The following is a 19,725-nucleotide window of genomic DNA, read 5'->3' as shown; positions in this document are numbered from 1 at the left end:
CCTGGTTTGGGAAGATCCCCTGGAGAAGAAAATGGCTATCCACTCCGGTATTCTTGCCTGGAGAACTCCATGGATAGAGGAGCCTGGTGGGCTATAGTCCATGGGGTTGCAAACATGACTTAGCAACTGAGCAGGCATACAACTGAGAAAGTAGTTTGATAACCTTGTATTCAGCTGTTGAGGAATGGCTCCAAGCTTGGGCTTGGACTAATGCACAGTTTTTATATTCAGATAATATTTAAATATGGCTGTTGGCAATTAAGATCACCATATTCAGTGTTGGGGTCTTCAGCACTGTTCTTCACAAGGTACAATTTCTTGGTTTTCCAAGAAGGCTAAGTTTATTCTTAGGGGAACATGGGTAACTCCCAGGTATTTAAAACCCTGGTTCAAGGCCAGCATTCAAATTACATTCCCTAATACAAATACAATTCTCAAAAATATTCATTTTTCTTTTGCTCTGCACTTAGAAGGGTACAGAAATGTCAACATATAGAATTTCATTACATAATTTAATTTTACACATAACTTTTTAGGAATAGAAATTAGTAGGGATAATATTAATCTTTTAAATCTCTGAAATAAAAAGTCTGCTTTATTTTTTTTACAAACAAATCTATTATGTATCTTAGCTTTTTCAAATATTACCATGTGAGGTTAGTTTGTGAAAAGAGAATTAAACTCTGATTCTGAAATGAAAAAGTGGAAAATCATGCTTGGTTTTTTGAGAACCAAGTCACATATCACTTGGTAAGGGGAAAACCAAACACAGAATCTAGGACTGGTTTTAAAAAAAAATCAAGAGAGAAATAAAAGGAACAAGATCTAATAATCATATGCAATGTGTAGACCTCATTTGGATTCTAATTCAAACAAACAGCAAGAAGTCATCTTCAGAGAGGTTGGAATATAAAATAAGTTATTAGATGGTGTCAAGGAATTGCTGCTAATTTTGTTAGGTGTGATAATGGCATGGTGATTACATTTAAAATTCCTTATCACACAGAGCAAATATACTGAAGTATATATAGGTGTGATGACATGATATTTGATAGGGGCTAATTAATTAAAGAACATGAAGGTGAAGGAAAGATGAAACAAGACATGTTGATAACTGTTAAAGTTCAATGATGAGTATATGAGATTTCAATATATTACTCTTTCTGCCTTTGGATATCCTTGTTCCAAACAAAAAAGAAAAGGGCCAAAAGGAAGAAAATAATTCAATAAAGAATACATTAAAAAGGTAAAGTCTTACTGGAAGAACAGCATGGAAGCACAAAAATGAGAGAAGAGGTATTAGAAACCAACAGATGACAAAAGAGGATGGGAAAGAAAACACTACGTATTATCCAACATCAAAAATGAAGAGGCAGGACTTCCCTGGTGGCTCGTGGTTAAGAATCCACCTGCAAGTGCAGGGGACACGGGCTTGATCCCTGGTCTGGGAAGATTCCACAGGCAGCTAAGTCTGTTTGCTGAACCACTGAAGCCTACACACCCTGCAGCCTGTGCTCTACAACAAGAGAAGCTACTACGGTGAGCAGCCCACACGCCGCAGCAACAAACACCCAGTGCGGCCATAAATAATAAGCCTTGTTACAAAAAAATGTAGGGGCAGCAAGGAGACTACTGAAGGGCCCCAATGTCCCCATAATGATCAGCATCAGTCAGTGCAAGCTCTCAATGTAAGGAGAGGTAACATCTTTATGGGATGGAGAAAACGGGTACTGTACTACAGAATTTACTACCTTTTATGGGTGGGAAAGAAACTTGAACAAGGTTGGGCTTATTCACAAGGTATGCCAACAGCTGAGTCCTTGTCACACCTGTTTTTCTTGGTAGGTACAATCAAATGGTATCAGTGCTTCCTATGGTTTTGGTAAATGAGCAAAGGCGACAAGGTGAGGCAGAGTAGGCCAGGGAAAAACGCCACTAGCCTTGAGCTGTTGATACCAGTAGGTCTGCAGCAGGCTTATATGAAGAATGCAAAGTAAAAACATGATTTTTTAAATAGACTAGACTTATCCTTCTATGGCACATGATAAAGTATTTTAAACTAATTTTGACCTTATCAAAGTGCTATTTCTGCTTTAACATACCTTTGATCTGTAGCCTGATGTTCTCGAAGCTGAAGAAGAGATAACTCAATTTCATTTTCTTTTCTCCTCAACTGAGTTTTCAGGATCTCTGCCAAGCGCTCTAACTCTTCTATCTGGCCTCTCTGTGACTCAATAACATTTTCTCTGAAATAAAGAATCTTTACAAGAATTTGTAGTTTGAGGCAAAATCTGCAGGATTTAAGATCAGTACAAAGAAAGTGCTTCATAGTAAAGGGCAAGCAAAAGTTAACAATTTTAGCTTAACTGCCTCTGAACAGTGAAATAGTAGCAGATTAAGTCTAATGATTTGGGAATACATATGGAAGAACTCAAGGGCTTCCCTGGTGGCTCAGCAGTAAAGAATCTGTCTGCCAATGCAAGAGATGAGGGTTCGATCCCTGGGTCAGAAAGATCCCCTGGAGTAGAAAATGGCAACCCACTCCAGTATTCTTGCCTGGGAAATCCCATGGGCAGAGGAAGCTGATAGGCTACAGTCCAGTGAGTCACAAAGTTTGACAGGACTTAGCAACTAAATAACAACAACAAAATGAAAGAATTCAAGGTACTGCTTTATATTAGATAATGTCTTAGGCAATGGGCTAGACTGCAGTTCAATTCAACATAGTATTTACTGGTTACTTGCTATACACTCTGAGATCTGGTCATCTTCAGATAATTTATGCACCTTTGTTCTTTTATATGCACACTTGCCAATACCACCCAAATTAACACTTTATAGAGAGAAGGCAAGAAATTTGCAAAACATAACTTAGTGGTCTTTGGTTTATATTTTCTCTCTACCAGGTCTGGCAGCATCCCAGTGTACTGAGCCTCAGCACTGGTGTGAACCCCGGCTTTTCTGCTTACAGGTAACAAGATTAGGCTAGTCTTTTAGTTTTGTTCCCTCACAGGCAATCATTACTGTAATTGGTATTTAAAATATTCAGAAGAAAAAAATGAAGCCCATATTATTCTTAAGCAGCTACCTAAAATATGATATTCTTTGTCTCATGTTTTCTCTCATTTAGAATTGTGACTTTTTGATGATCCAGGTGAAGACCTGTACTGTAGATAAGGTAGATTCTTATCTTTATTTGTGACTTACAGACACTGAGATTACCATGAGGCTTTCATTAACGGAAAAGTAAGCTAAATGTGGCAGAAGTAACTTTTTTGAAACCATAGTATGATGAAGAATGAAGTACCGTAGAATCACAGGGAAACAAAATCTGACATCCATATGTATTTGATAGCTCCAAACTTTTAAGCCACTCCCTCCAATTCCTTTTTTAAACCACAGAAAGGCTAATTAATTCATGATCTAAAAAAAAAAAAAAAAATGAAAGAAAACTACCTGTAATTCTTCTGAGAATGAAAATGTTGCCTGTTAAGCTTATACTATTCTAAATGACTGGGCTTTATGCCATTCCTTTGAGGGGGAAATTATAATAAAGAGAACTATTCTCTCTCTAAACGCTTCCAATGATGCAGTTGGTTAAGATATTCATTTTCCTCATTGTACGGCAAGCATGCTATGTAATACCTGTTCTTGACTCACAGATCTAGCTAGAGGAAATTTTTTGTACATAAACCAATTTTGTTTAAAATAAAGGAGAGGGAGGGATCAAAAGAGACATGATCAATATAAAGGGGTCTAAAGGGATCACAAAAAGTATACATACAAATTTCTTATTTCTCCTCTGGCTTCTTTGAGTAAACTGTTGCTATATTTTGTAGGCATGGTTTGCACAGTTTCTGCTACATCTGTATCTTGGAATTTAATACCTAAAAATAAATTAATAGGATCATACAAGCGAAGTTAGAAAAGAAGGACCCTTGATTTGCTATCATAAGGAAATCTGTAATATAAGCAAGTCTCTTCCATACTGAGAGATGCGGGCTGTACAGTACAGAGAATGAGACATACATTGCCAAAAGAACGGTTAGATCTCAGCCACCAGCTGGCATGAAATAAAGCACAGCACCAAGTACTGCTCATTTAACAAATTCTACTATGTAAACCAAATTACCCAGAAATATTTATTCAACTTAGATTTAGAACTTCGGAAGTAAATTTTGAAAGAACCAAAGTTTTAAATTTAGGTCTTTACAATATAAACTGAGGTATGAAGGAAAAAGTTTTCAAAATCATGATTTTTTTTTTTTTTAGTATTTTTGATAAAGGTTTCTGGATTTTTAAATTACTCATTCACACCATTTGACTTTACATTCTGAACCTTATCCTTATTTGTGTGACTCATAGATACTGTGAACATAAGTAAAAATGTTTCCTCTATTTTGATTTATTTTACCTTAATAAGAAAATCCATATTTCAACAAAGGTAAGTTGAGATCATTAATAAGATTCCAAATAAAACATTTTGTTGCTGAACTTAAATATAATTTTGCTTATAAAAATAATTATATGTAATTTTTATAAACCTAATCCCATTGTTAAAAATAATGAGACATTCTTTTAATTATAAAAGTTACTTCACACTTATACAATAATTAAATGATTAGCTTTTGGTAAATAAAGTGAATACAAAGAAAATTTAGTCTATATGAGTAACATCTTCAAGTCTCTTCTGTTCTGTGGCTCTTCTATAAGGAGAAACTTCTATCAAACAATTTAGACAGAAATTCATAGCACTAATACCTTGTCATACTAACCTAATATTTGGGCATTGTCTTTATTTAGCATAAATAGACCATAGGGATCATCTTTCCCAAGTCACAGGTGACAAAACTAAGGTTCAGACAGGATAAATGACTATTTAAAGGTAAAATAAATCATGGTATACCTACCATCTCCTGAACTTTCTTCTAATCTGGTGTTATCACTCCATTTTACAGATGGGGAAAATGAGGCTCTGGGAAGTCAAGTGCTCTCAAGATGTAAAAAGTTAATTAGCAGCCAAATGTATTTTTGATTTATAATTCATTATGATTACTTTGATTATATTCAAAGCCTATTGCCAATCTCACATAGCTCTGAGTAGCCAAGCCCTTTCATCCTGCAGCTGCCTCCTGCCTGCATGGAGGCCTTATTGACTTCAAAGGAACCCTGTCTAGGGAACAGATAGTGTTAACATTTTGGCTTGCAGAAAAAAAATAGAACAAATTTTTCTCTTTTTCTGTTCAGATGGTGTTTTTTATTCCCTTGATGAACTGAAATGAAAGTTTTACATGATTTTTTATTTCCCTAAAAATGTTTGGTCTTTATGTGAAGCATATTCCAAACGAAGATGAATTAGAACTAAAATTCTATTTCCTTCCATGGTGGTTGTAATGAAAAAAAAATTTAAATAGTTATTGATTTTTTGCTTCATTAAAAATAAAGTCTGTGGGTGGAGAGAGCAAGTTTTATTAGAAATACGTAGGTTCTGTGTATAGTACTGAGTCTTCTATATGCAAATAAATTGCTTTGTAAGCTGGGTAGGTTTTAGGTGATCCATTTTCAACATAAGGAAAGTGATTGACCAGTGATGATTTCTTGGAGCGGGAAGAGACTTTTGTGGTCACTTGTTTACATCCTTTTATTCTACATGTAAAGAAAACTCAAGTTCAGAATCACTAGAAAACTTGTCCAAGGTCACCGAGAACCCAACTTTTTAAACCCCGAGTTATGTGCACATTTCATGGTCAAGCTGTCTCCCATGATGAGAAGATTTAAACAGTTCTGTAAAATTTATGGAAGGCCTTTGGACAAAGAACTTAAGTGTGATCATTCAGAACAATAGTGTGACCATATAAGCAAGCTAGTGGTTTCTCCATTTGCTTGAGTCAATGCGATTTTCATCACTGCCTATAAAAACCAACTAAAACTAAACTAAACCTGTATTTTATGTAATTTCATATATGCTTCTTTTACCTGTTAGGACGAATACTTATGTTCAATGTTTTACTAGACAAATTTGAGCATGATCTAGTGATTCTTATATAAAATGACCTTCATGTTAATGTGATTTTATCAAAGTGTCAAAAAAACGTGTTTTTTTTTCTTTTAAAAGATGCTTAAAAACATAAATACTGTAGAAATAAAACTCTGTGTGTGTGTGTATGTACGTATGTGAGTGTAAAACAACCTATTAATTTAAATTTAGTGTTTAATGTAAGCTTTAGTTTACCTTTCCTGGGGCATTCCTGTAAGCCTGCGTTTTCATTCACTCTTCTATGCCCGGTGTTAACACGAGATTGCACATAACTGTACGGAGTGTGCCTGTGACCCTGGATCTGAAGTTGCTGCTTGGTTGAAATCAGTCTGCTTTTGAGGACTTCATTTTGTCTTTCAAGCTCATGAACTTTCTCTTGTAGCCGCTCAATCATTTCTTCCATTTCCACATCTCTTCCCAACCGCTTGGGGCCGCCACCAACCTGTTCATATCTTTTCTTGTCATTAACTAGCCGTATTAACTTGGTGGCCATTCTAGGGAAATAATAAAAAGATGAAAAGGAATGTGAGAAGTCAGCATAAAATGCATTCTGTTGAAAGGAACATAATCACTGTGAAGACTTCAGTGCAGAACCTGAATAATAAATTTCAGGTTTTGATGTAACTATTACTGCCTGTGAAGAATCCTTTGATGATAATTGAAACCACTGGGCAACAATCTGCTTTATAGCACTGACAAATAACAGTTTCCTAAGGCTTATCATTTAAGGTTAGTAAAGAGAGGACACATATTTACTCCATATGTTCCTCAAATGCAATTTTTAACGCATGACCTTATGTAGGAATGCTGTATGCACTTAAATGTAGCTACAGATTGTGGATGTGGTGGGTTATATCTGCAAGCCACAGTAAGTTAAAACTTTTCAAAAGTTTATTAAGACTATGCAGCATTTAGGTGATATATTGTTTTCAGTTTCTCTGGGATTAAGATATATTACAAATATAAAACTGTTAGAATGCATAGATACATATTAAAAGCCCAATGAAAAATTAAAAAGAAACCCAAATGCACCATTAAATGTTGCTCAGTGCTCCAGCAACATGCCTGTTTAATGGTAGAAAATAATTAGACACAAAAAAAGTTTTATTTCAATGTTGCTTTTAAATTTAGACATACACTGTGCTTTTGACATCTCAGGAGTTTATACCTTGGATTCTTTTAAGTTTTGATAAAAACTGGTTAGACAGAACAAAAGACAGAAAGGGCACATGGGGGTGATGTAATATACACGTACGGAAAACATGCTTGACAGTGAATGGAAAAATCTTGGCAGTACAAGAAAGAAAAGGTGGCTTTGATGAGAGACACAAGTTCAAGACTTTACAAAATTGGTCGCACATCTTCAATAGCTGATTCTAGTTTATAGTGAATCTATTTTTATAAAGACCCAGACAGGAGATTGAAAATAAAAACACACTTCATTTTTCTTTAAACGGAGTTTTGCTTTATTTTAGCCTGGTTATGGACAGAAGCTTTTACTTAAGAGAACAAAAGTGAAATAAAAAAAAACCCTTAATAGTTTTGGGATGTCATAGTACAACCTTTTGTTGCCCTGAGCGGAGTGCTCTGTAAAAGCGGTAGTAATACATGTCTATCTACACTTCTGGCTACTCGGCCTACAGCATGTGGCATGGCGGGGAGAGCTATGCATAACATAATCAGTTAAGATTGTTTTCTCTTTCCCTTGAGGCACATCCATTAAACATGCTTTATAAGGGATATAGGATAATAAAAACCAAGATCCAAGAGTACCACAAACACCCTAGTAAAATAATCAATGGATTAGTTCCTTTTCCACCTAATCCTGAGAAGGATATATCATTGGGAAGTTTGGGCAGGTATTGCAACCCAACAGAGCCATGCATGCTACCCAGCCCTCTCGGACCCTCAGCCCTACCAAATGCAGCTGCCACAGAGAGATGGTGGCCACTAAAATGAGATGCCAATCTAAATACCCGAATCTTCTGTTACACAGAGACTTTCACACAGAGATAGAAATTACGTTCAAAAGAAAGACATAGCTTTAATGTGGAAAAGCAGTCAATATCTAGAGAAAAGTAAACAACTCGTTTTTAAGGGAAGAGGAGTACACCCATAGAGAGGCTTACAACTCCTCCAAAGATATTGAAGGAAGCTTTGCCAAGAAAGATGATTGCCTCTCTTTGTCCGGTGATAGCAACAATATTCATTTGATTATTTTCTATTAATGAAATAAGTGACCAGGTAAAGTCTGAGTACTTCTTTAGAAAGGTAGTTTATCAAATCTACATTTATTCTAAAGTAAGTGAATCTAATTATATCTTACGGATAAAGTTCTATCCATGTATCTATGTAGTGTCAGTGGTGTGAAATCGAGAAGGAAATTAGAGCTTTGGGTTGTAGTGGTCAATGGATCACTATTCTCAGGGCTGAGTAAAATAAAATCCCTGGGGGTTAAATGGCTTGAACATGCCACAGGAGAGTGGCAGAGAGATAAAAGAACAGACGCATACAACTTGACTCCTAGCACAGTGCATTTTCCATTAAACTATGTAGCTCATTATTAAGTTGTTTTCTACTTTCTAGCTAGGACAAATTACTAATGAGGTCAAGGTTGTGAATTTAATTCTTTTACTGACCAATTAGGTTTACAAAGAAAAAAACTGTTAAGCAGTCACAGACTAAATGCCTCATTTAGACAGGGTGATGGCTGTTACTGATCAGGAAAAGAGTCAGGCAAGTGAGTCACATGTCTTGCAAAAAGACATCATCATGACTCAAAAACCAACTCAAAGTAAAAGCTCTGCACAAAGCAGGTCAGTGGGTCATTAAAACAAAGTCCACAGAGTAGAAACTGACTAGAAGTCATTCCTTTAGAGGCTAAGTTCCAAGCAGAAAAAAATAATCTCTATCTTCCTTCTTCGATCACTGTCTCACCTTTGCATTGTATCTAGAACATGAATACAGATCTGTCCACGCGCACACACGAGAATGAACTTTAAGTCACACATTCAGAAAACAGTCGAGTGTTCCTGAACAAGAAAGAATGAAAGATATCTATTCTTAAGAAATAATTCCTGCAGAAATTGTGCACACAAAAGTGAGTTTCTTCAGAAATAGTAGACTCTTTGAAATAAATATAGATTCTAGATTAATCCAAGCGAAGTAAAATATGTTCCAGATAGTGATGTTTTTACTTAGTAAACCCCAAATCTTAAAGTTAGAACATGCATTCTAACAAGTTAGAATAGCTAATTACTTTTTTAAACTTTCATTTCAAATCAGGACCTCTAGAGAACAGATATTTTGGCCATTTGCTTATTAAACTATATATTAAAACAAAAGTTACTTAGAGATATGATACACTCACGGCACTCATAGCTATTAGCTCTTTCTTTCAAATGGCAATTTCAGACATAATAAAAACTCCTAATCTTTTTGTTTTATTATACTAGTTTGTAAGATTTTCCATTTTTAAAATTGTATTTATTTACAACCTGCCTTGCTCCAAAAAAAGATTCAAGGTGGGGTTTTCAATTAAGTTTATAGAAAAGCATATCCTCCAAACTTTACAGAGTCAGGAAAAAAAAAAAAAAGCTAAAAGCTTTTTATCATAACCTTTTAATTTTATCCTCTTGCTTGCGGGCATGCTGTTTAAGTAAAATGTTCTCATCATGCAAACGCAAAAATCTGTCTTCCAGTTCCTCACGACTGATACGTGACACTGCCTGGCGAGACTTCATTGTCCGTGTTGTTGAAGTTTCTGCAAAAATGCCAAGGTAATTAATAGTAGGATTACTTAAAAGAGCCTCTAAAAACAATAACTGTTGATAGTAACATAATCTCTGATGCTTTAGAAAATGTTATAGCATTGTTCATGTCACTGATTGGACCTAAGAACAAAAATCTTTGCTATTAATACTTTATATGCAATATTAAGGATATGAGTAACAATAGTTTCCATTCAAAAATGTATTCCAATAACTGTCTTTAAGAACATAAGATGGAACTCTGATTCAATAAAGACTTTTCAATTTGTATGCTGAATGTTGAAAAAAACTAAACTAAAAGGGTATCTGGAAGTATTTTTTTTTTTTGCAAAGGTAAGAGTTATAACAAAAACAATATGATTATGATATTTTTCTGAGCTATGGGTGTTGGGTTATAGAAAATAAACTATAAAATCTGCAAGACCAAACAAACAAAAACCTTTGCAAATCATTTATAAGCTATCACACTTTTTTAAAGAACTTTTACACCTTTTAGCAGGTGTGTATGATATTTCTTTTACATATGCTTAAATTTGATATTTTCCTGTGAAGCTGGTCAATTTTCAACAGTCCTCCACAAGAAACAAAGAACAAATGGACAAAGATTAAAGCCCTATAAGGAGGTTACTGAGGGCAAGGATTGAACTTAGGGTATCAAATACTAAAAAATAGCCTTGCACATTTAAAATTTCTTTGTATTTGAATCCCCGACATTCCATTAAAGATCTAAAGCAATGCTGATACAGTCTATTTACTCTTAACAATAAAAGCTGTACAGTCAAATTTATTTTTTTCAATGAATAATGTTTTGACCACCTTTCTTTAGTACTTGAAGGTGGCTACCGGTAACACTTTGATTAACAAGCTTGTAGAGAAGACGTAGTGGAATATATTTGACATCATCGGCTTCTCGGTGACAAATGCTGTGGCATGACAGCATGGCTGACATTCTGTACACACAAACAGGAACACAGACCTACACTCTAAATTGTTCCTTAAAGCAGTACTTTTCTTTTTCAATTTGAAAGTGCTTTTTAGCTCCATAGCAACCACTAAAGTGATAAAAGGACAAAGAAAACCTTTAATGTGTATTAATTTGATAAAACAAAGTCAATATTGCTTCGATAAACAAACCATTTTGAGATACTCTACTTGAAAGGCAAAATTTTTTAAATATGGCATTTCCTCCCATATAAAACTTCAGCATAAAGAAACATTTTAATGGTGAATGTGATTTAAACCAGGCAATTCAGTTTGGAGGCTTGGTACTCTCTGTGTAGTTCCACTGATGTGTGGAATTTTAAGAAGATGATTTATAACAATTCTTTATCAGAACAGAGGGGGATTTTACATTTTCTATGAGCTGTTGATAATTGATGCTTGCAGTAAAATACCATATGTTGTTCTAAATTCTCCATCTTCTTGTTTAGTCCAATCAAGAGCTATATAGTTCCTTTCAATGGCTTTGTTTGTATGAATATCAGAAATACTTTAAAAGTAAAGAAGTTACTGATCAAAGTTCATAACTGTAATATGTAACAGCTGGCCATACCTTGCAACCCTCCCATGCCAAAGAGATTTAGACCTATATCTTTCACAGGCAGGTCTCCTGCAGTCTCATCAGTGGGACCAGACATTGCCTATCTGTGGAGAAGAGAAAATTCAAATAAAATCTTTCCAAGTTGTAACATTAACTATGCAATGGAATGAACCAAATAAAATGAATAAGGCACTAGAACTTTAATGGACATCTTATTGCCCACATGTGCTGCTTGAAGAAGATGAAAGCTTCTATTTTAAAAGTAATACTACATTCAATCATGGAGCCAGTGTTCCTTTCAACAGTATATTTCCTATAGTTTGCTGAGGAAATGAGGTAAGATTATCATTCTTCCTTCTCTCTTCTTCTTCTTCCTCTGTTTGCAAAAAAAACCCAGAAAACAAAACCTTCCCCAAATTTAAGAAAGACCTCCTGTCCATCCTCCATCCCTTTCTCTGCTCCCCAAAAGAAAGCAGGTATCAAAATACTTCAGTCAGGAACTTGATTCAAATGGTTGTTCTATTACTTACTGGCTGGTCAAGTCACTAATCATGTGCAGAAAACACCACCTGTTGTTAAAAGTGGAGAAAACAACACCTGTTCTCACAGAGTTATTTTAAAGGTACATGAGATAGTAAATTAAAGGCATTTAACACATTTGCCGGGGATGTTAATGTCACTTGAATACTAATCTTCAGCTTGATGCACAAGGGAGTTGGTAGTTTTCTGCGAAAGAGGTTTCATAAATTCACCAGCTGGATTTGTTTTTGTTGTGTCTTTTGTTGCCATGAAGTCTAGGTCCCAGGGCTTCCTACCTCCATGTACATGTTGTCCAGCTAATTCTGGCATTTTTACAGTTTCTGTTCTTTACAGAGATGCACCATAGTAACTTAGTTTCATATGTGGATGTGGGTGGTTCATGCAACCTTTAGTAATGCAAAGAACCAGTGAAGATGGCCTAAGGCAGAGGTTCCCAATCTCTAGCACACTGGTCCTAGAATACAGTCTGAGAGAATAAACCAATGCCTCATTCACCTCTGTATTCTCAAACGCTGGGACAGAGCTAGGCACATAGCTGGCGTTCATTAAATAGTTGGCAAGTGAATGAATGGAGTCCTTGGGGCTTCAGGGTCTGGAGCCAGAGGTGGTTTCCAAAATCTTGTACGCATTATGTGTATATGCATTATCTTTTAGAGACAGGGTTAATAACTTTTATTATAACTCATCAACGTTGCAGACCACTGAGTTTTTACTGTGACGTAAACAACAGACATATGCCTGGGATATCATCTACTTCTTTTGGAAACACTCCTACAGGAGAGGACAATTTAGGAACCAAATTATCAAGAAGTTTAAACACAGGACAACTGTGAAAATGATAACTTTTCCACAGTAGAATTATGGTGGCTTTTATAATAATAACAATAATGAAGGTGATGGTGTTAACATTAATTGAATGCTTAGTAAGATGTGCCAGGCACTCTTGAGGTTGTTACTAAAGTGTGTCCTACTTTACAAATGAAGAAACCAAGACAACAGCTTAGGGAAGCTGCCCAAGGTCACACATCTATGAAGTATCTGTTTGGCACTATTTTTGATGGTCAAAACTGGGAAGCAGGCAGGTGGTGTTACTGGCATCTAGAGGTCAGAGATGATGCTAAATATCCCAGAGGTCTCCAGTCTTTTTTGGCACCAGGGATCAGTTTCATGGAAAACAATTTTTCCATGGACCAGGGTGGGAAGGACAGCTTCAGGATGATTCAAATGTGTTACATTTACTCTTTATATTTCTGTTATTATTGCATCAGATCCACCTCAGATCATCAGGCACTGGATCCTACTATAGTGTACAGGAACCACAAAAAAGAATTATCTGGCCCCCAATGTTAATAACGCCAAGGTTGAGAAATAATGCATGATGTTGCAATGCCTCCCCAACAGTTTCATACAATCATTCCTGGTTCACTATGTGCCACTCACTGTTCTCTGCTGCTGCTGCTGCTAAGTCGCTTCAGTCGTGTCCGACCCTGTGCGACCCCAGAGACGGCAGCCCGCCAGGCTCCCCCGGCCCTGGGATTCTCCAGGCAAGAACACTGGAGTGGGTTGCCATTTCCTTCTCCAATGCATGAAAGTGAAAAGGGAAAGTGAAGTTGCTCAGTCTTATCCGACTCTTTGCGACCCCATGGACTGCAGCCTACCAGGGTCCTCCGTCCATGGCATTTCCTAGGCAAGAGTACTGGAGTGGGGTGCCATTGCCTTCTCCGCACTGTTCTCTAGATTCTTCAAATCCATGGTACCCTTGCCTTGCTCAAGGTCTTTGCACTAGCTGGCTCCTCATTTTTTGGGGCTCAGCTCAATCATTTTTTTCCCAGAAGCCTTCCCTTAGCATCCAATGCTACCATTCTCTTCCTCCCAACTTCAGCACTGTTTATTTCTTTTACAGCCATCATCCCCATTTGAGATTATCACGTGTGCAAAGCAAGTCGCTTCAGTCATGTCCACCTCTGTGCAACCCTATGGACTGCAGCCTGCCAGGCTCCTCTGTCCATGGGATTCTCCAGGCAAGAATACTGGAGTGGGTTGCTGTGCCCTCCTCCAGGGGATCTTCTGGGCCCAGGGATCGAACCTGCATCTCTTATACCTACTTGCATTGGCAGGTGGGTTCTTTACCACTAGCGCCACCTGGGAAGCCCGAGATGATCATATTTACTGCTATTTACTATCTTCATTGGTCTTCCCTGGTGGCTCAGACGGTCAAGAGTCTGCTTGCAATGCGGGAGACCAGGGTTTGATCCCTGGGTCAGGAAGATCCCCTGGAGAAAGAAAGAGCAACCCACTCCGGTTTTCTTGCCTGGAAAATTCCATGGATGGAGGAGCCAGGCGGGCTACAGTCCATGGGGTCGCAACGAGTCGGACACGACAGAGCGACTAGCACTTGCACGTACTTGCACTATCTTCATTACTACTTCTTCTATACTAATAAAGTAGAAGCATCTTGAGACCCGCATCGGTCCTGTTCCTAGCTGGTAGAGAATAGTGCCTCAGGGCACAGGGTGGACGCCAGTATTCATGTTTATGGAATGAATAAATGAATACTTGGTACTGAGGCTAAAGAGTAAACAAAGTCTCTACGGTCACGGAGTTCATAGTCTATAGGGTACTCACGATAAACAAATAATTGTAAATAATTAAGCAAATAAGTCACTTGGGAGGCTTAGGAGTTTCTCAATCAACTTGTTGTTCAGTCGCTAAGTCGTGTCGGACTCTTCGCGATCCCATGGACTGCAGCTCTCCATGCTACTCTGTCCTCCACTATTTCCCTGAGTTTGCTCAAATTCGTATCTACTGAGGCAATGAGCGAACTACTTGCAGGTGATCTTTTGCCTGAAGAAGGACCTGGATAAGCACTGTACTTAGCCTCACCCCTCGACAACTAAGGTTCAGGGCTGGGATAGAAAATTTCAAACAGATGCTGGGAGTCGGGATAATGGGCGGGCTGTGATTCAGGCCTGAGTAGGTGAGGTGTCTCGTGCTGGGCTGCTCTTCACGTGAGCAGAACGCCAAGGCCTTCTCCAGGAGGTAGAGCAGACCCCACGACCCCGGCCCGTGCTAGAGGTAGAGGGTCGGCTACCTGCACCCCTCTACTCCCCGGGTGTACTCACCGCCACTCTCCCAGCCGCTAGCTACCGTTGCTATAGCGCCGACGGCTTGTGAGGCAGCCGGCCGAGAGGAGCACGGGAAAAACATGGCAGGCACCGTTGCCTTCTGGGAATTGTAGTTCTTTTCGGGCCCTCGCCAGCCCGCTTGCTGAGCAGCAGACTACGCTTGCCCAGCTGTCGGACCTGGGAAATTCTCTAGCTTCCAACCCCGAGGCACATTCCGGCCTTACCGCGGTGCACCCTGGGAGTGGTAGTTCTCTCCTTTCCGAGGGAGAATGGCGCCAGGCGGGAGCTGGACGCCAAGAGAACTACATGGAGGAGGCGGGGTCCAGGGCTAGGAATCTACGCGGTTAGTAGTGGCGAAGGCGGCTATAACGGCAGCATGAAGCGGACCCCGACGGCCGAGGAACGAGAGCGCGAAGCTAAGGTATTTCGGGCTCACCCGAGTCTGGGATCTTTCGTGCACTTGTAGCTGGGGTCTGGGAACCGGAAGGGCTTGGTTGGATGGCAAGCGGACCCACGGTCTTAAGCGAAGGGGTTACAAGGCCTTGTCAGCAAGGGAGCCAGAGACTTTGGGGGCTTTGAATACGTGTTGCTCGGGATGCAGGCCTAGTCCTAGTGGACCGACTCACATGAGAATTAAGACACCCATTTCCTTGTCCTGCTTCTGCACTTCATTCCTTGGTTAAGTTTGTAGTTACCCTTGTGCCTCAGTTTACCGGACTCTTAGACGCTTGTGATCATATCAGTTGTGCTTTCCTCTTCGGTAATGATTTCTGTGGATTGAGATCGGGTTAGGTGAGAAAATCTGTGCGATCAGATGTATGTATTTGAAACAGTTGTCTGTGTTCTGTGTCTTCCGCACAGCGGATGTAGAGTTTTAACTACAATACCGTTTTCTACTTTGGGGGGTTCACGCTGTAGCAGTTGTTCCAAGGGATGACAATAATAATTGTTATGGAATTTTCTTTTTTTAGTATTTATTACGCATCAGACTCTGCGGTTCCATAATATTTATATTATTTCGTATTCTTATCACAGCAGATCGCAAGATAGCTATTATACAGATGGAATATCAAGAGTCCTGTTTTACAAATGAAGACTTGAGGCTCAGAAGAATTGAGTGTTTCTCTCATTCCCCAAATCAAGTCCTATCAATTTGTCTAAAAATATTGGTAATCTCTTCACTTTTTTCCATCTTCACCACCTGGGACCGGGCTACCATTACCTCCTCAATGGACTGTTCCAGTGATCTCCTTATTGGTCTATATTCACTTCTGCATCCAATCACTCCTTGGTCCCCTTTTGTCCCCCCTTCCACAAAAGACACTTCTTCACACTGTAGTGTGTGAGCTTTTCAAAATGCAAATGCAGTCATGGCCCTTTCCTTCTTACCTCCTCTGTCAACCAACTGTTTAAAAATCTTTCATGGGATTCCTTGGTGGTCCAGTGGGGCTCCTGAAATGACTTGAGTTTGATCCCCAGTGGGGAAACTAAGATCCTGCAAGCTGGGTGGTGTGGCCAAAAAAAAAAAAAAGAAACTTTCATGGCTTTCTGATGCTCTTAGGATAAAAAGGAAACTTCACATGACCTACAGTGTTTTCTACAGTGTAAACTCTACTTGCATCATCCACAGCCTCAATGGATGTGACCCCTCTCTGCTCCCTGCCCATCAACCACATTGGCCTTCTCAGAAGTCCCTATTTCCCCTGCTTTATATGGTTACAGGTTTTTTTTTTTTTTGGTTGTTGTTGTTGTTCAGTCACTAAGTCATGCCTGACTCTGTGATCCTGTGGACTGTAGCACTCCAGACTTCTCTGTCCTTCACCATCTCCTGGAGTTTGCTCAAATTCATGTCCATTGAATCAATGATGCTATCCAGCCATCTTGTCCTCTGTCTTCCATCCCTTCTCCTCCTGCCTTCAGTCTTTCCCACCATCAGGGTCTTTTCCAATGAGTTGGCTGTTTGCATCAGGTGGCCAAAGTATTGGAGGTTAAGGTTCAGTATCAGTCCTTCCCATGAATATTCAGGGCCTTTATACATGCTGTTTGTTGGTCACTCTGTATTAGGCAATTATTGGAAGTCAGAGCCATTGGTAAATGAACCAGATGCTGTTTATGCTGTCAGAATTTGGAGTCCTCAAGTGAACTCACTTTACTTTGTCTTAGGGCAGTATCTCTATGGATTGAAGATATAAAATATACTGTATTATAATCTGAGTTAGAACTTCCCTGGTGGCTCAGATGGTAAAGCATCTGCCTACAATGTGGGAGACCCAGGTTCAGTCCCTGGGTTGGGAAGATCCTCTGGAGAAGGAAATGGCAACCCACTCCAGTACTCTTGCCTGGATAATCCCACGGACAGAGGAGCGTGATAGGCTACAGTCCATGGGGTCGCAAAGAGTCGGACACGACTGAGTGACTTCCATATATATATATATATATATATATTTACACTATAACCTGAGTTAGGGCTTTGCTGGTGGCTCAGTGGTAAAGAATCTGCCTGCAATGCAGGAGATGTGGGTTTGATTCCTGGGTTGGGACGATCCCTTGGAGAAGGAAATGGCAACCCACTCCAGTGTTCTTGCCTGGGAAGTCCCATGGACATAGGAGCCCGTGGGTTGCAGTCCATGGGGTCACAAAGAGTCAGACAGGACTGAGTGACTAAACCACCACCACCATTTGTGACCTGAGTTATAGCAAAGTTTCTTTAGAGTCCTGAAGTTTTCATGCTTGAACCTGTATGTGATAAGGCAGTATATAAAGATGAGTTGTTGTTCAGTCGCTAAGTTGTGTTTGACTCCTTGTGACCCCATGGACTAGCCTGCCACGCTCCTCTGTCCGTGGAATTTCCCAGGTAAGAATACTGGAATGGGCTGTCATTTCCTTCTCCAGGGGATCTTCCCGACCCAGGGATGGCACCAGCGTCTCCTGCATTGGCTGGCAGATTCTTAGCACTGAGCCACCAGGGAAGCCTGTAGAGATAAGTGCAAAGGAGAAAGACCCTTCTGCGCTCATCTACAATGGTTCAAAGGAACAAATGTCACACAATGGTATTGGGCATGATGTCTTTCTTACCTTTTGGGTTTACACTGGAAGTTACTCATTTCTTTTGTAAAGACTTACTTAGCACCTATTATTTGCCTGACAGGCTTCCCAGGTAGCTAAGCTGGTAAGGAATCCCCTTGGAATGCAGGAGACCCTGGTTGGATTCTTGGGTTGGGAAGTTTCCCTGGAGAAGGGATAGTCTACCTCCCCCAGTATTCTTGGGCTTCCCTGGTGACTGAAGAATCCACCTGCAATGCAGGAGACCTGGGTTTGATCCCTGGGTTGGGAAGATCCCCTGGAGGAGGGCATGGCGACCCATTCCTGTATTCTTGCCTGGAGAATCCTCATGGACAAAGGAACCTGGCGGCTATAGTCCATAGCGTCCCAAAGAGTTGGACATGAGTGAGCGACTAAGCACAGCACAACACATTCGCCAGACCCTGGGATTCTGATTTTGGCTAAGATAGAATCCTTGTTCAAAGGAGCTTTTACTCTTTTAAAACTCTTAACAGTTGCCTCTAAGATAGCTTAGTGTTGTTGACATCTGATGGATGTTGAAACCAAGGCTTGCAGGAGTTAGAACTTGCCTAAGGTCACCTGGTTGCTCTGTGACACTAGGGCCCAAAGCAAGGTCTTCTCATTCCAAAGCTTTTTTCCATTTTCTGCTCGTAAAACATGTTGAAATGATAGAGCAAGTTGTCTGCCTGTTTACTTTAAAAAATTTCTTTGATCTTTATTTAAAAGTTAATTTGAGAAATATTACTGGTTAGAGCAAAGTATAGGAAAGCAAGTTTTAAATCTTAAATAGAAAATGTTCATTTAATCATAAATTATTTTCTCTTTTTCTAATCCACTTTATTGAGGTGTACTTTCCGTACCATAAATAGCACCCGTTTATAGTGCACAATTTGGTGAGTTTTGACAGATGTTTACACCTGTGAAACCACCACCACAGTTGATAGGGAGAACATTTCAATCCCTTCCAATGATTTCCTCTTGCTGATTTGCAGTCAGTCTCTTCCCCCGCCTTGGCTTCCAAGCAACCACTAGTAAGTTTTCTATCACTGTAGATGAAGTCTGTGTTTTCTAGAATTTCATATAGATGGACATATACTCTGTGTATTATTGAGTCTGTCTGCTTTTAATCAGCATGGTTTTTAAGATTTATTCATGTTGTTGCCTGTATCTCTACAGTCACTAAGTCGTGTCCAACTCTTTGTGACCCTGCTGTCCATGGGATTCTCCAGGCAAGAATGCTGGAGTGAGTTGCCATTTCCTTCTCTAGGGGATCTTCCTGACCCAGGGATTGAACCTGTGTCTCCTGCTTGGCAGGTGGGTTCTTTACCCCTGAGCCACCAGGGAAGGCCTGGATCAATAGCTTGTTCCATTGTATTGCTGACTGTGTACCGTGTGGCTCTGGCGCATTTGTTTATTCATTCGTGTGTTGCTGAACATTTGGATTGTTTCTGAGACCATTATGAAGGAAGTGGCTCCGGCCATTCATGTGTAAGTCTGCGTTTTCATTTCTTTTGGATGAATACCAGGAGTCCACTTGGTGAGCCCTATGGTAGTTCTGTGTTTAATCTTATAAAAAACAGCTCAATAATTTTCCAAAGTGATTCTCCCGTTTGTATTAGTTTCTCAGGACTGCTGGCACAAGTTACCACA

The 19,725-nt window shown here is 39.4% G+C and overlaps 2 protein-coding genes across 7 annotated transcripts in view; one reads left to right on the top strand and one right to left on the bottom strand.

The window, feature by feature from the left end:
- Positions 1 to 15,086, bottom strand: part of RPGRIP1L (RPGRIP1 like) — a 98,404-nt gene extending 83,318 nt beyond the window's left edge. For all 5 annotated transcript variants that reach the window (XM_027513565.1, XM_027513568.1, XM_027513567.1 and 2 more), the window contains exons 1-6: positions 15,010 to 15,086; positions 11,360 to 11,451; positions 9,656 to 9,800; positions 6,233 to 6,531; positions 3,785 to 3,887; positions 2,103 to 2,246 (exon numbers count right to left, since the gene is read on the bottom strand). In XM_027513565.1, coding sequence (XP_027369366.1) covers positions 2,103 to 2,246; positions 3,785 to 3,887; positions 6,233 to 6,531; positions 9,656 to 9,800; positions 11,360 to 11,444 — 776 coding nt within the window. In that variant the 5' untranslated portion in view covers positions 11,445 to 11,451; positions 15,010 to 15,086. The remainder of the gene's footprint in view (positions 1 to 2,102; positions 2,247 to 3,784; positions 3,888 to 6,232; positions 6,532 to 9,655; positions 9,801 to 11,359; positions 11,452 to 15,009) is intronic.
- A 136-nt stretch (positions 15,087 to 15,222) lies between these two features.
- The window catches only part of FTO (FTO, alpha-ketoglutarate dependent dioxygenase), a 424,120-nt gene continuing 419,617 nt past the window's right edge, over positions 15,223 to 19,725 (top strand). Inside the window, exon 1 of one of the 2 annotated variants that reach the window (XM_027513571.1) lies at positions 15,223 to 15,433. In XM_027513571.1, the coding sequence (XP_027369372.1) occupies positions 15,389 to 15,433 (45 nt within the window). In that variant the 5' untranslated portion in view covers positions 15,223 to 15,388. The remainder of the gene's footprint in view (positions 15,434 to 19,725) is intronic. The other variant, XM_027513570.1, reaches the window with a different exon arrangement.

Source organism: Bos indicus x Bos taurus, chromosome 18, assembly GCF_003369695.1.
Source record: "Bos indicus x Bos taurus breed Angus x Brahman F1 hybrid chromosome 18, Bos_hybrid_MaternalHap_v2.0, whole genome shotgun sequence".
Lineage (NCBI taxonomy): Eukaryota > Metazoa > Chordata > Mammalia > Artiodactyla > Bovidae > Bos > Bos indicus x Bos taurus.
This window is presented reverse-complemented; position numbering and strand designations above follow the sequence as displayed.